General features: G+C 41.0%; 1 protein-coding gene across 1 annotated transcript in view; it reads right to left on the bottom strand.

Annotated features, from left to right (window-relative positions):
• Window positions 1-6,457: 6,457 nt before the first annotated feature.
• The window catches only part of RPGRIP1L (RPGRIP1 like), a 138,651-nt gene continuing 127,839 nt past the window's right edge, over window positions 6,458-17,269 (bottom strand). Inside the window, exons 24-25 of the mRNA XM_019535713.1 lie at window positions 13,882-14,015; window positions 6,458-10,341 (exon numbers count right to left, since the gene is read on the bottom strand). Of these exons, the coding sequence (XP_019391258.1) occupies window positions 10,238-10,341; window positions 13,882-14,015 (238 nt within the window). The 3' untranslated portion in view covers window positions 6,458-10,237. The remainder of the gene's footprint in view (window positions 10,342-13,881; window positions 14,016-17,269) is intronic.

The following is a 17,269-nucleotide window of genomic DNA, read 5'->3' as shown; positions in this document are numbered from 1 at the left end:
CCCCCCCCTTCCTGAGAGACAACTGGTCCCTTGGTATATACCTGAGCTCTTACCTGGGCAGGTCCTACACCTGATTGAGTTATCTCTCGCTCCTGTGGATCCCCATCACCCGACAAACTTAGTTTAAAGCTCGCCGGAGGAGGTCAACTAGCCTGTAAGAGAACAAACTCTTACCTTTGGTGGAGAGATGGAGACCATCACGCCCCAGGACGCCCTCTGCTCTGGAGTGCAGGTTGTGGTCCAGAAAGCCAAATACAGTGTGACGACACCAACTCCAGAGGCGCCAGTTCACCTCATGGATTCTGATTTGGAGAATCAGCGATTCAGCCATAGACACAGCTTTATATGTTTTTTTGACATACCTCAAGGTGCCAGGCGTGGCTCATGAACACTGACATGGTGGGACAGATAAAGCATCCCATGGGAGCACAGGGGGAGGCCCCCAAATGCTCAGTGGTGGACTCGGAAGTGGACTGGAAGTACTTCTGGTCCATTTCTAAGTCCGCCATCATGCATGCAGGGGACCCTCTTCCACGTCTCCCTGGCTAAGCAGTCGGCTGTGGGGGGATCCCGGGTGCCCCCCCCAGAGTCAGGAGGCACCAGTCACTGAGCCGCAGGTGTAGGGGGGAATTCCCCGTGTACTCTATGGTGGACTCAGAAGTGGACTGGAAGTACTTCTAGTCCACTTCTGAGTTTGCTGCTGAGAGCATGGGGGACCACCCCCCCCATGCTCCTGTGGGGTGTTTCATCTGCCCCACCATGTCAGAGTTCACAAACTGTGCCTGGTACCGTGAGGTACATAGAAAAAACATATAGAGCTGTGTCTATGGCTGAATCATTGAATCTCTCCAAATCAATCCAGAGGCTTCCGATTCAATTTGGAGAGATTAATGGGTCTCCTGATTTGATTTGGGTTTGGAGATGTGGCTACCGAATCAGGCCGAATCTCCTCTGAATCAAATCAGTGACTGAAGCTTCACACAGCCCTACTACTCAGGCCCTATAGCAGGGCAGGCAATTATTACAGGCAGAGGGCCACTTGATGACTTTTGGCGAGCTGTCGAGGGCTGCATTGATAGCCCTGCCCCTTCAGTTGCCCCACCCCCTGGTTGCCATCTTGGGACCAGATATCCTGCCCCATGACCCTTGCCACTGGAAGCCCCACCCCCTGACCCCTGACCTTTGCCACCAGAAGTCCCTTCCCTTGCCCAACTTACCAGGTAGCAAGGGGTTGTGACCCCTCTAACATCCTGCCACAGCAGTGGGGTTTCAGGGGCATGACCTCTCCCAGAACTTTCCCCCTACCTGTGCCAGCTGGTCCCAAAAGGAGAAGGTGCCACTGCCACTTCTTCTGGCCAGTGCTGACCCAGTTGGGCTCACCCTGTCCCCAGCACCTGGGAAGCTGGCTTCAGCCACATGCTGCTCCAGAAGGGATGGACCCAGCCAGGTCTGCACCGGCCAGGAAAGACAGCACAAAGCTGAAGTCGGCTCCTCAAGTGCTGCTGGGGATGGGAGGAGCCTGGCTGGGCCTGAACCAGTCAGCAGAAGCAGTGGTGGAGCCATGTGCTGCTTGAGACTGACCAGCACAGGTAGGGGGAAAACACAGTTGAGCCCCTGCTGCTCCAGCTGGGCTCATTCTGTGCCAAGTGGCACAGCTCCACTGCCACCTTTTCTCCCTGGTGCTGACTGGACCAGAGCTGTGGCCTAGCTGCTGCTTCCCCTTCCCAGTGCTGGCCTAGCCCAACCCAGCACAGCCCAAGCGGCATGGCACGGGGAAAGGTTCTGGCCCAGCCCCTCCACCCTTCTCAAGCTGCAAATGTGGCCTGAGCCAGGGGTGGGGCGAGGCCAGTTGGATCAGGCTGAGGTCAGGTTTGGTTGCCTCACAACCAGAACCCAAGGAAACAGCCTGAGGTCCTGCAGCCAGTGGCTCGTGCCGCTGGAGGCTTTTAGAGAGGCAACTGCCATTACACGGGTTTTGAAGGGGCTCCGCAGGCTGGAGGGAAGTGCTTGGTGGGCTGGATCTGGTCCGTGGGCAGCATTTTGCCCACCCCTGCCCTATAGACTGCACTCCCTTCAGCCTCACTGAACCCTCCACCCATGTCACTCCTCAGACATTCTGCTTCTCACAGCCCCACCTACCTGGGAGGATCCCACTATGATCGGAGAGTCCTTAAGGCCTGTCCTCCACAGCAAACTCACTGCCAGCAGGGTCGTATATGGCATCTGCTACTGACCACACAAGCGGTCTCTGTTGGAAGGAGGCAAGAAGTACTGTTTTCTGTGTTGAGAAAGAGAAAAAAGTCCCTGCTCAATGCTCCGAGCTTATTCAGGAGGAGCTATGAAGAGGTGAGGTGGCAGTGAGGCTTTTTGCCTCCCCCTGGCGTGTGACATACAGTTGCATACGATTAGGTGTAATATTGTATAATATATGTGGGATTTATCTCTGTCCCTACTTCCATTGCTAATTGTATGGCCTTAGTTCTTCAAATATAAATATGAAGCTATAAATGATGCCTTCATGAAATGGCAGTTTTTTCTTCCTTAATTTTAACAGTAAATGTGCAAGTCTAGTTACTGCACTTTAAAACCCTTGGAAACAATGATGATCATTATAGGTACATTAAAAAAGGCTAAATTTAAAAGTATTATATTTATTTTAAAATTTATTGAGAAATACTTGGAAAATTCACTTATATAAAATTATGCCTTAACAAAAGAACAAACTCAGGTCAGTCAGTAAACTTCTCAAACAGGTAAAATATAGTCTTGCTTTTTATAATTTAAAGAATATTTCACAACACCCTTGCATCTGCTGTTTTTTGTAAGAACAAATATTGACTTCTTGTAGAAAACCCACCATACCATTTATTCATTATGGTGAAACTGCATCGTCGAGTTTTGAAGAGGGAGAAACAACACAGGGCACTGCACATTTAAGTGGAAGCCTCTGTCTGTGGTCATTCTAAATGAACCAATTGAATAAAAAAGTAGAAGGGTAAAGGAGTGACGAGAGATTTGGGAAGACCACAGGATTTTCTGTTATGGAGAACCAGTGACTTTTTGGATTTGGTAATGGTATTGCAGTACCTGTGTTGCAAAACTCTTGGCGACTGATAGGATACTACACAAAAAACTCACTCAGGCATAGATGGGGTGAAAATGTGCATTTCAGTTAAAATAAAATACTATTTATTTATATTATCTTATTTGGTTAAAATGAATATATCTAGATTACAAAATATTAGCATAGGTTCTTGTTTAAGCTACATTACTGTATTCTAGTACATATATATGATGATCTCTTTAATTAGCTAAAGTGTTCTAAGAAATGGAGGCAACAGGAACATAGACACAAACAAATCAACCAGAAATAACTTCCAAATGGGACTGTTTTTTGTATGCTATTGTAATAGACTGTACTGGGAAAAAAGTATTAAAATATTTTTTTAAATGTATAAAGATTTCTAGCTACTGTATATTTTATTACTTATATTATTTCACTTTTCAGTTGTAGTGTTTAATATACAATTGTTTATGTGTTATGCTTGGGTGGGATGCTGCATGATGGTTTCTCATAATCTTTGATGTATTTGGGCAAGTTGCTTTATTTATGATAAATTCTGGTTTTAGTTATTTCGTATAAAGGAGGCCAAAAGCCTTCAAGCTATAGATGCATTATATATTTAGGAATGAATAATCAGATTAATCATTGATTGCCTGATAGCTTTACATAAAAAAAGCTTTACTTGGTTGATTTTTGCAGCAGAAAACCACAATTTTTACTGATAGATTTTTTCAAAGATACAGTCCATTTCTTGCTGTCAAAATGCATAAGGAAATAATTTTGTATTCAATAAGGATGCCAGTTTGACTAAATATAAAATATATTATTTTCCAAAGCCACAAAAATGTTAAGCAGATTGTTGTTAAAACATGTGTAAGTCCTGTTTTGCATTGCTCCAGCTATTGATGTTGGATTACAAAAATAATTCATATTTTGTTATGAGGACACGGGTGTGTTCAGAGGCTCCAAGATCAGATGCTTGTTTCTCACAGCTCATGGCATATGGTTTCTTCACCTAATCTGAGTTTCATGTGTTAACAGTTAATGAATGAAGGGCATGAAGAGTATAATTTCAGTGTGGGCTTTGTTTTATTCAACTAATCTGAGTCCTCTCCTTTTCTTAAAAATGAAACAAAGCAACCATCCTCCCGTCCTTGCAAAAAACCCTAATATAACCAAAGCAGCAATAAACCATGGCAAATTGGAAAATGTGTTACCACTAAAAGTCTAAGAAAAATTTTCTGAACAAACCACATTGTTAAGCATAAAATAGCTGTTTTTTGTCAATTGCTTCACAGGAGAGTGGGTGGAAATTTGACACCCTTACTATAGTGAACAGTAAGGCATGGAAATCGATACTAAAAATGCTTCTATTTCTATACAAAATGTTAAGTGGCTGAAACAATATTAACTTTTAACTGTACATTAACATAGTATTATGCTGTACCATGGTAGAGCTGCTCGAATTAAGACAATGCAAGCATTTCAATTATCCCAAATTTCAGAGTTGTTAAGGCATCCCATGCCTCTTCAGACGGTGTGTTCAGAACCAGGTTCTGATAATTAAGGGAAAAAAAGCATTTTCAACTAAAAATTATAGGGATTGAGAACTTTGCCCCTTATTCTGCAAAATCCTTAAATTTTTGTTCTTTTGAAATCAATAGGAATACACTTTCCAGTAACTGGGTGTGCTTACACATTCATTGATGCACTGTAATTGGAGCTGTAATTGGTGCTACTGCACATTAGCACACATGGATTTTTTTTAGTGACATTAATGTGCATTAGATTAAACCTAGTGCGCATTGGCACATTAGCACAGGTTTTGTACACCTTGCTAATATGCAGTAAAATTAGTCACCTGCGCATTGTCTTGTGTAGATGAGACCACTGTTTAGATGCCTAACTTCTATTTATTTCAATGAAGTTAAGTGAATAAAGGATTTACTTGAGAATCTGGGCCTTATTGCTTTGTAAGGGACTAAGATTCGATCCTTTAATTAAATGCTTTCCAGTTTTCTATCTCAAAGTCAGAGTTCTCAGTCCTTTGCAGGATGAGACCTTTTCATTACAGGAATTACACCAGTGTCTTTACATTTTTGCAAAAAATGTCTAATATGTTTTCAGTTCTTCCTTGCTAAAATAATATTTTAATTCACTATTTTTGTCACATCCTGTATATTACAAAGATTATTTTATATTGAGAAATACAATAGGGACGACAACAACAACAACAACGATGGTAATTTGGGCCAAAATATTTATCCTGTTGTATGCATTAGAAATACCCAAAGGAAAACAAACAAAAAAGAGTGGGATTTTTGTTAAAAATAAACATATGTATAAACACACATATTATGTAATCAAGTGAATCTCATACTCTGATAATTTTGCATTATTCTTTATACATTAACTCCAAGGGAGTTCTGCTGCTCAGCAATGGAAATTACCCATCCACAATCAGTAGTATTGGGTCCTAGTTATTAAGCCCTAGAGTTAAAGTGGTCAATTTATATAAAGTAAATATGATTTTAAATATATATTCTTTCATGACATAACTGAAAAATTGAATTTAAATAACATTACTGTGCTCTTGAATAGAAATTTGCCTGCCTAACTCCAATCTGAAACCCCCATTTTTCTTGTCTTCAAACATATTATTAATATGGTAAAACTACAGTAGAGTTGAATTTATATTTAATCCTCAGTTCTAAATCAAAGTGAGCAAACTGAATGTAACAGGTGAGATTTGACCTTTCTTGTGTTTTCCTTGTTCATACAAATATACTATTGTTTACTAAAAAAACAAACATTTTAAAACAAGAAAATATACATAGAATGTGATTAGTATTTTTCTTGTAAAAGTTCTTTTGGAGACAAGTTAATTAATCCTTGAATTTTTAACGAGGACATTATTTATTTTCATGGATGTTAACAGAAATGTACAAGAAAATAATTGGAGACCCCTGTGTAGTATAATTGACCAAATTTGTAGGGTTGCTGCCTAGATCCAGAAAGCATTTACTTTAAAGTGTTTTATTACTAACTTATCTTAAAGTTTTTACCAGGATGGTGCAGTATGGGGTAAAACATGATTTACCTTGTGGATACACCAGAAAACCTGCAGGTAAAACAGTACAGAAGTTGCAGAGTACAGAGAATAAAATCGTTGCTATCTTGGCTTTATTGGACATCTTCAGGGAGCTTAATCTGCTAGTCATGAGGAGTACTGTGGAAGCATGATAGTACAGAAAAGGAGAATCATCTGGTCATGAATGCTCTGTACATGTGCAACCTAGTTTATCCAGAACCTCTGTGTACATGTCCATAAACAACTTGCTCTTTTTGCATTGCCTTATTTAGAATAGGAAAAGGTTTTTTTTAAAAAAAAACAACTTGGTAGTTAATATTTAAACATCACTTAAATATATTTTAGCACCTGGTATAGATCGAGAATAATCTTCTTCTGTAAATGCTGATTTAAATGTTCATAACACAACCCCTGCCAACCAAAAAACCCACACCTTTTGTTCTAGATAAAATAATTGAAATAGATGGAGGACCCATATAAAATAGTTTACAAGAAGGGCCATTCTTCAGGGCTTAACACTTGGAATCTGGGCACATGCCTGTCTGTTGTTTTTCCCATGCCAGTTAAAAGTTGGACCTAAAATTTACCTTATCATGGGGTAGGAAGTATAAATTGCTTGCTCCAAGCAGGAAGTTCTCTCACAAATGTTCTGGTGTGTGCTGCATGAGAGAGAGATACATTTGCTGAGAAAATCCACACTAAGGCCACATACAGATGTTCATTTTCTACTGGGAGAATCTCCATTCTTCCAGCAGAAACAAAAGTGCCTGATGCTTAAACGTTTTCTCTCAGAATGAAAATGTGGTTGTACTGGGAGAAAAATAATCCAGGAACAACCAGAGTTAAAACACTCCCAGGAGAGTTTCCCTAGGAGTTTCCCCTGGCTTAACTCTTTCTAGGGATCAGGAGGAGTGGAGCCAGGGAAAGACTTGCATGCTTCCCAGGACCAGGGCTACCCCAGTCTGGAGAAGGTGCAGGGGAGCAGCTATTTCCTGCCTCTAATAGATGGGAGAAGAGTGGTGGAACAAGCCCCAATGCAGTTCCCAGTGTGAGAGACAGGCAGGAGCTTTGCCATATCACTCCCTCTGGTTGACCCTGCTCAGCTTGGCAGTGGGGTTGGTAAATCATGCTTATAAATCCAACTCTTAGCCCAACTGGTTTCCCCTTGCCTTCCCCTGCCATTAAGATAAGCAGCAGAGCATCTTGCCATGGCAAAATGCCCCTGCCTAGTGCTGCATTGTTCTGGGTCAGTCTTGCTGCAGCAGCTGAGTGCTTCTCCCCTACTCTATATGCCTGTAGGTCAGCCCAAAACAGTACACGAAGCAAGGCTATTCTCCTGTGAAGGAAAACCAGGACCGTTTCCACCATGAGAGAATACCCTGCGCCTGCCAATCTACTGATTGGTGGGATGACAGGGGCATTCTCCCAGGGCTAGAACCCTCCAGGGCTGTCTGGCAGCTGCTGCTTTTCATCAGGCAGGAGAGTAGATGGGAGTTGACCTCTTGTGCCCACTGTCTGGTGAGGCTGCCTATGAAGCTCTCCCACTATGGGGCTGGAAGAATGTCTGTAGAGTTCAGGTCTGAGGCTATTTTTCTAATGTAAGAAATTTCTTGCAGTAGAAATGAATATTTGTACATAGCCTAAATATCACACCTATCTTACTAATAAAAAATGTGTATAGATATTGGGATTATTTTTTTAAAATCAGAAACTGCAAAATAGTGAGCTTTACAAAGAAATATGCCTAAGGACCTGATGCAAATCATACATGTTAATGTTGGAGTTGCTGAGGATAGTTAACACTGTGTAACCAAATGTCAACTGGCATATTTTGCAGCAATTTACTATAGAAATCTGTCTTTAATGAATATACAATAGCTTAGCTTTTAGGTTTTCAGCTTCAGATGGTGAAGATTAAATGTTAAGGGTGTTACTGTAAATGTTTAAGTGAGATGAACATTGCTGATTTTCTAAATTTTACCACATGGTTTACTTCAGAAGGAAAAAAGCACTAACAACACAGCTCCATTACATACAGATCCACTGCAAGTCAGTAAACAATCACAAAAAACTCAGTACAATTCACTTCTTTGTTTATGTGGAGAGCGTTTAGTTTGGGTTGCAAAGTATTAGAAGAATAATATGAACCTCCTGACGAAATACCACAACAAAATTTCTAAAAAGCCACTTGGTTAATCTCAGTGTTGAATCTAGCTGTTTTAAATTATTGCAATGTATAATAACAGTCTTAATGACAATATTGTTGCACAGAGCCAAAGAAAGCTAGAAATAGTGGTCCAGATGATGAGCTAAGAGCCAGCCCAAATGACAACAAACATATGGCTGTTTACTAGGAATAGAAGGGTTCAGGAATGCAGCTGTCTGCGGTCTAGAGAATGTTCCAGAGGAATGAATTCTTGCAAGGACCGACAAACTCTGGATGAGAGCAGTTCAGCTCCTGGAGGCAATAGGCCCTAAACTGAAGGCACTATCAGTTCACGGTAGAATTTAGATATTTCTGTGGTTAAAATATATTCCATTGGCCTTACAATGTACATCAACAAATTCATATTGTACGGATGTCATTTCAAAGCCCACTGAAGACGAAGAGCCGCTATTGAAGCCATTAGAGCACAGATGGTTCAAACTATATGCAGATATTCATACTTGCATTTTTGCATTATAGCTGCTTTTTTGCTGTTGAACTGTAATGAATTGTCTCATAATCTATTCCATCTTCTTGCCATTAGCAGGCTTTGAATGTTCACAAATAGGAGCAAAGAACTCATTTTCCAGAGCTTTAATCACACAAAGAGGGAATGCCTAATTCTCTAAATGAAATGGTCTGTGATCAGTGAAGCAGAGATTTAATATATCACGGCAAATTAGGTAGATTTTAATAAATTACTTATCTCTCTGAATACTTTACATATGCTTATGAAGAAACATAGCCTGTTTGCAAACAGTGAAAACCCATAGCCTATAAGATCCTTTGAAGAAAATGACAAATAAAAAAGTAAATTAAAAAAATGAAATGCATTATATCCTGGTTCTCGAGAGAGAATTCTTATGCGGCATTGATTCACAGCTCCATTAAAAATATCAATTAAATCCTTCATTGAGATTGGTTAAAAGCTAGAAAATTAACTTTCCAAGCTGCTTTCTCCCCACTGGTTATCCAGATACAACGAATCATTGTATGTTTGATGTAAGTTCTAAAAGTGATCAAAAAAATCACTTGCCTGTCCCTACAGCTCAAACTAAGCGGAACAGAATCTGATTGATTCTTTTATATCTTCTTTCTGTGCTTTGATAGCTGTTGGTTGAAATGTAAATCTCTTTTACTGTAGACAAAAATGGTTGCGACTACCCACGCCCTTCTTCAAATCATGATAATCACAAACAACTGATTATAATGTTACTGGAAGGGCAAAAGTTATTTTTAAAAAGGTTGCAGTAATTAAATAAGTCTTGCAAGTAGCCTCATTCTTTATATTTAATTGATAGAAACTGCATGCATCAAAGAAAATGCATACTGAGATTTAATGTGCATAAAATGGATATTAGCATTTTAAAGAGGCAGATTAACACATTAATCCAAGTAATTTTCATATATTGCTTCTAATAAAATCTTCACAGTATAAAATTCTTAATGAGGCTAATCACAGCCATTCCATTTAGTAGGGTGATTAGGGATAACATAAAAGTATTTTTAATCAGTTTTCTAAGGCTTATGCTTTTTTTATTAAAAATTAAAAATTTGACTTGCATTTTTATTACTATTTCATGTAGGAAAAATGTTGAAAATGCAAAATAAAGCACATCGTTCAATCATGTAGATATTAATTATTTAGAAACTGTTGTCCATTGTGCAGAGATTCTTAGCCTTAGGGGGGAAATATAAAAACAAACAGACTGAAAAGTGTACAAAACTTTACAACTACAAATCAAGCATCTTTTTCATATAAATTATACATTAAATGTACTATAGTAATTACAAAGATCTGATTTTTGAAGCGCTATCAAGCATGTATTTCATTGGGAGAAGAAGCTTCTGTAGGCACACTTCCCTTTCATGCCTCCTAGTCATCTCTGCATTCCTCACGGACTGAACGCAGAGCATGGAGGGCCTCCACTGTTACTTTGAGCTTTCCAATTACTGCACTATCATCCTGTGAATCGAAAACTGGAAAGGAAACATAAGAAAAGAATATTAGCAATTTTGTTTAGTATCTGTGTTCTTATAATTTTGTTTTAGCGCATGGGAAGATTAAAAGTCACACAACACAAGGTTAAAAGGAAAGACGTTTAGTTCTAGTGCTCAGTCCTGCAAGGGAGTAAACACAACCTCAGCCAATACTGAAATCAAAGGGTCAAGATGGTGCTAAGTAGGGGTGTGCGAAACAGGCCCTATTTGGTTCAGATTTGGCCTGAATCAGGGACAGTGATTTGATTCATTGATTCAATTTGGCTGAGTCCAAATCTGAAGATTCAATGCTGATTCAGAGAATCAGCGATTTGGACATAGATACAGCTTTAAATGTTTTTTCTACATACCTCGAGGTACCAGAGCGGCTTGTGAACGCTGAGATGGTGCGGTGCGTGGAGCGTCCTACAGGAGTGCAAAGGGGTGGCCCTTCACGCATTCAGCGGCAAACCCAGAAGTAGACTCCAGTCCACTTCAAGGTCTGCTGAGGAGTATGCAGGGGGGCTCTTCCGTGCCCCCCAGCTCAGTGACTGGCTGCAGGAGGACCCTTGGTGCCCCCCCAGGCCCAGGAGACACCAGCTGCTGGGTGTGTGGGGTGCTCCCCCCGTGCACTCCCCAGCGGACCTGGAAGTGGACCAGAAGTACTTCTGGGTCTGCTGGGGAGCCCCCGTGTTTCTGTGGGATACTCCATGTGCAGCACTCATAAGCCGCCTGCTACCTAGAGGTATGTAGAAGAACCATTTAAAGCTGTGTCTATGTCCAAATCTTTTCAAATCTCTCCAAATCGATTTGGAGGTTCTGATTCAATTAGGAGAGATTAAAGGGTCCTCTGATTCTATTCAGATTTGGAGATTTGGCCACAGAATCAGGCCGAATCTCCACCAAATCGAATCAGGGACTGAAGCGTCACACAACCCTAGTGCTAAGCACCTGGTAAAATTGAGTCCTCTTTATAGCAGGTTGAAGGAATACATTCAGTTCCATCTCCCCCATTTGTTTGCACAAGGTCTAATTTCTAAGCTAACAGAACAGTGTATACAATATAACTTCCTAAATAATTTTTATAGTAAAAAACAAATCAATAAATACATGTATGGTTTCAGTCTGCTTCTGCTGAAATCAATGAGCACATTGCCACCAACTTCAATGGCAGAAAGGTCTCTTCAATGGGAAACCCTTAATTCTTTATTTTTTCCAAAGTTGGTGTGGTCAAAACAATTTTCTATATATCTACACAAATCTGATAAACCAAAGTTTCTACCTTAATCTCATATATGTACACATATACCCACAGAGATATTTATATGTATATATTTGTGACTTCAGATGGCATATGGTGGACCTATCCATTTATGTTCCTTTACTGTAGTAGTTCAATTAATGTGACTGTTTGGGTCAGTTATGAAATGGAAAAATTATTTTAGCATCAAAGCTACAGACCTAAAATTATATATGTATGCATATGACTATTTACCAGCATGTATAAGGGAGAACAGAAACAGGTAAGATTCAAAGGTATAAAATGGGACATAAAGATACTGGGTATTTAACAAAATAATGTAATATTTTCAACTAATAACAGACATGTACATAAATAAATTTCAAGTTAGGTACCCAGATTGATATTCATCAACACAGAGACAAATACATAGATAAGTAAGGTGGGTGTATCACTATGTCTGCTAGTAGAACTCTTTAAAAAAAGACAAAACCCAGCTTTCAGTAATTATAATATTGTTATCCAAATGGCAAATCATGCTTCTGAAACAGCTTAGTTTTACTCAGTGTTATATATTAGTGTCCATTATGGAACTGCTATTCATGGTTATGTACAAAAGTATTTGATATAATGAACTGTGTATATTGTAGCCAGATGTGTGGATGACTGTGGCCAAATCAATTTGTAGAGATATTAGATACTAAAGATATTAGTATACAAATGGCAAACTGATATTTTGTCTGAGTGTATAGCTGTTTAAGAATAAGGCTTTCTGCATGCTACGAACAGACAAGACACAATCCCCCCTAAAAATAAACAAAATTTAACCTCCCTTTTTTTTTTGTTAGGCACTAAGAAATGCTTAAAACCATGTTACTTTATACATGTTAGCTAACATGTTTTAAAATACCACTCATTTTTCCAGTCTAGACAAGGCCAGGGAGATTGATTGACAAAGTTACTGACAGTTCTGAGAATGTCAAACAAAGGTGCGGTATTAAATAACTATTAACTATTGTTATGGTCAAATTTAATAAACATCTGGACCTACAAGGCCCGATTCAAGAGGAAATGTTTTTATAATTATTTGCACTAAGTAAATTTCTGGAGATGCTCTTTTTTGCCATTCTGTGATCTATATTCATGTAGTTCTAGTTTTTTCTTCTAAACATTAAAAGAGACACAGGGTATATTTACACAAGACACTAACAGGGAAATAGAGTAATTCTACTGTGCATTAGCACAGTTTTTGCAAGCTGCACTAATGTGCAAATGCATAGTACAATTAATTTACTGAGTATTAGCATCACTAAAAAAATGTTTCTCTGGGCTACTGTGCAGTAGCACCTATTATGGCACATTAAGTTACTACCTGGTATTACAGGTAGTAACTTCATGCTTCGTAATTGCGTTAATGAACTTGTAGATGTGCCCACAGTCATGAATATAAGAATTTAAATACAGGAGAGCCCAAAACAGTACTTCATTCAAAAAGAACTTGCCAATTAGTCAGGGTAATTACATCTTTTCTTACCATGAGTACTATAAGCCAACACTATTTTGCGTGTCCCATATGAATGGCGAACGGCATAAAGAAGATAGAAACTTTTGTATCTCCGACTTTGTACAATCTGAATAAATTCAGACTGAATAAAACTTTATACATCATATGTGTATTGTATAAAATATATAAATACTATTGTTCATCTAAAAACCTTAGTATTTGTTGACAACCAATATGACAACCAAGCAATATGACAACCAATTACCCACTGAAGTGACATCAACAGAACCCAGACCAGCCATCAGACACTATACTGATAATGTAATTACCTAAACACACTGATATATATGCATGTGAAAGTATTTATCTAAATTCCTGATGGAAAAATAAGTATGTTTAAATCATTACTAAACCTAAAAGAATTACTCTGAATGCTCAAAGTATAAAAACATAGTACATGTTAAATAGCCCTGACAGATTCTTGGCTCTGCAGTATCAATTAATCTATTAAAATCAAGCTAGTAACATTGCTCAGATTTTTATTTAAATGTCTAGCTTCTTGTTATAAGGAAGAATTAATTCTAGAAAGTTAAGGAAATACAAGCCATTTTCAGTGTTAAGTTATACACATGCAAGTATATCTTGAGACTTGAATAAGTTAATAATGAATAGTTCACAAAAATATAACAATGGAAATTATTAAGTATTAAATATCTTGGAATAAAGAAGAAAACAATCTAGTATTTTTAACTAACTGACATTAAAAGTTAAGACTAAAGAAATCTTTTAAACTTACCATCAATATCTTGCTCAATAATGTCTTTTTCTTTCTGAAATATCTCTCTTAGGCTAACATATGCAAAACCAATATCTTCACATTCTAGCTCTTGTTCATCTTCTGGGGGCTCACTAACCACTGTAAATCGTATGCTAAAAATAAAATGAAAAATCTCTAAATGATTAAAGCCACACAGGTAAAAGAGCAAACATAAAAGGCAAAACATCTAAGGCAGGGGCAGGCAAAATATGGCCTGTGGGCTGGATCTGGCCTGCCAGGCAACTCCATCCAGCCAACAGGTGCCCAACAATTAATTGTACCCCGCCCCACCTACACACTTCATTCACAACCTGGTGCATGGAAAGGTGCAACCCAGCCAGCATGTTCTGGGTGGGGCTGCTGCTGCTACTGATGCAGTTTCTGGGGGACCTGCTCAGCTTCCCCAGGCTCCACCAGCTCTTCTTGGTCTCCCTGCTACAGTGTTTGCTCCTGGCAGCAAGTAGGGAAGCTGTGGTGGGGGGCAGGGGAAGCTGTGGCAGGGGCAGCGGAAGCTGCAGCTGGGCGGGAGCACAGAGCACAGGGCTGGGGCTGGCAGGAGTGCGGAGCCTGCACCCTGGGGGGGATTGGGAACATGGAGCTTGGGTGGGTAGGGTATGGGTATGAGGATGGGAGAGCGTGGGGACCTCCCCACACTTTCCCTTATGGCTTACAGCCCCTACAGCTGGTGGCAGCAGCAGCAACAGGCCAAAGCTCTCGGGATGCTCATGGCACTGCTGCCTGGAGGCACATGACTCTGGCCAGAGCTGCGCATTAGAGTTGTGTGAAGCAGCTAGTATTTGCTTTGGATTCAGCCAATTCAGGGGACAGAGATTCGATTTGGTGATTTGAATTACTGTCCCTGATTGATTCAGCTGAATCTGATTCAAAGATTCAGCTGCTGCTGAATCTCTGAATCACCCAGGCCCATCCCCTGCCCACTCTCTCAGCCCTGGCAATGGCTGCCCTGCCTGCCCCAGCTCCTGGCACTTTGAAAAAAACCCAACCCCGACTCACCGGGTGCTGCAGGGTGGGACTGATCCCCACTGCCCCCATTGTCCCATGCTGCATGGGAGGCTCTGCACAAGCCCTGCGACCCTCCCTGTCCCAACCCTACCCATGGCTGCCCCACCCACCCCAGCTCTTGCCTTTTAAGGAAAAAAAACAACCCCACCCTCTGCACTCAGCAGGTGCTGCCCAGTGGGGGGAGATCCCCACTGCCCTCTGCTGGCCCATACCACATGGGGGACTCTACCATGAGTCCCCAAAGCCCCAAGGCCGCTGCAGGAGCTGGTGAGTCCTGGGATTTTTTTCATTTTTTTTGTCTTAAGAGGGCCGGAGCTTGGGTAGGCAGGGCAGCCATGGGGGGGAGGGGGCTGGGGGAGTGAGCAGGATTCAGAGAGCTCATGCAGAGCCCCCATGCAGCATGGGGCAGTGGGGGACAGGGGAGATTGCCCCCCATCCGGCAGCACCCGGGAAGTTGTGGCTGTTTTTTAAAAGCATCGGGAGCTGAGGCCAGGCGGGACAGCTATGGGGGAGCTGGGGGAGCAGGCAGGGGATGAGGGCTGGTAGAAGCCCCTCCATGGTCCCCTCCCCCAGCCCCCCCTCGTCTGCCCCCCACTTACCAGCTCCAAGTCCGGCTCCAGCTCCCTAATGCAGTGGGTGGGGACTGCCCGAATCACTGAAGCTCTCCAAACCTTTTCTGAAAATTTGGAGAGCTTTGATTCGGATCTTTTTACTGGTCCCAATTCAATTCAGATTTGGAGATTTGGCTACCGAATTGGGCTGAATCTCCTCCAAATCCAATCAGCATCTGAAGCTTCACACCACCCTACTGCAAGTGGCAGTAAGAAGCACATCCAGGCTGGCCCACCATATGCAGATGCGAAGACTCCACTAGAAGTGATGGGGAGCCTCGCCTCCTGCTTCTCCAGTGTTAGCTGGCTCTATCATGCTGGGATTCCCCCTGCTGGTGCACGAGTGCCAGGAGCTGCACATGCGCTATAGGGAGCCCCATGATAGCGGTGGACTGGCCTGGCTGCAACCTTGCCACCATGTGCAATGTTGGTTGGAGCCATGTGCTGCCAGGCAGTAGTACCACAAGTACCCCAAGGGCCCCCACCAGTTGCTGCTGTCACTAGTGGCAGGGGCTGTGCACCACAACCTCCCATCCTCCCTCACACCCCACAAACTCCACATACCCACACTCTTCCCCCCACAACCTCTCCACATATACATACCCTATACCCCCTGACACACAGCCACAATGCCTCACAAGCCACACACCGACAGCAACCACACCCCACACACAATAAACCAGAGTAAGACTTTATTTTGACCTATTATGCAGTCACCTCTATATACACTATGCAAACACAAATCATGACAAAAAATATTTTTTGTAGTAGAATTAAAATATGTTATAGTAGACGTTTGATTTTTAGTGTATGATTTGTTTTTTTCTGTGTCAGATGGCAACCCTTCCTCCCAAAAGGAGTACTTCTGGTGGCAAAGATCAGGGGCTAGGGGGTGGGACTTCCAGTCCAAAGATTGTCGGCGGGGGGCCAGGGCATCTGTCAAGGGGCAGGGCTACCCTTATGGCCCTTGACAGCTCACCAAAACTGTCCCTCCAGCCAAAACAATTGCCTAAACCTGATCTACAGTTTTACTTCTGATGAGTGGACCTCAACAATTTCCAATCTCCCAAACCCTATTTACAATATAGGCTGAGGAGCAGAATGCTTGTAATCCTTGGTTGGAAGAAGTATGTATTAGGAAAGATAGGTCTGTCTACATGAGCTCTGCTGTCAATTGAGTTGTTCAAGGTACTTTTTCCCTACATTAGTTTTTCTATTTATAAAATGGAATTACACCTACATATTTCCAGAGTTTCATAAAATGATTTAAAAATGCAACAAAATACAGAAGATGTTTTGTTTTTGGTTTATTTTAAGCACAATGACCTTCATGTACAGTTTGTTTGAAATGACAAATAAACTTCACCTCCAGGAAAAAAAAAAAAAGAACCTCAAATATTCAGTTTCAATGTGAAGTTTTTAATTTTTATTGGACTATATATCCTTCGATTGGAAAATGATAAATTAAATGTAATCAGAGTTTTGCTGGTTAAAATCTTTCTGTACTACAGAAACTAGTCAACCAGAAGACCTGCCAATACAATTAAGAATAACTATCACCTAGCAATCTCTATGTACATGTTATTTTGGCACTGTGCTGAATCATGATAAATAGATGGAAGAACTATTAGGAATAGGAATACCAGACAATAAATCTCCCAAATATCAGAAATACTAGCCATATTCAATGAAGCAAATATTTCTAAACATAAACTGCAAACATTCAGCTGTGA

The sequence above is a fragment of the Crocodylus porosus genome, unplaced genomic scaffold (assembly GCF_001723895.1).
Source record: "Crocodylus porosus isolate Cpor-Errol unplaced genomic scaffold, CroPor_comp1, whole genome shotgun sequence".
NCBI classification, from domain to species: Eukaryota; Metazoa; Chordata; order Crocodylia; family Crocodylidae; genus Crocodylus; species Crocodylus porosus.
The sequence above is the reverse complement of the archived record's forward strand: the minus strand, read 5'-3'. Positions and strand labels throughout refer to the sequence as shown.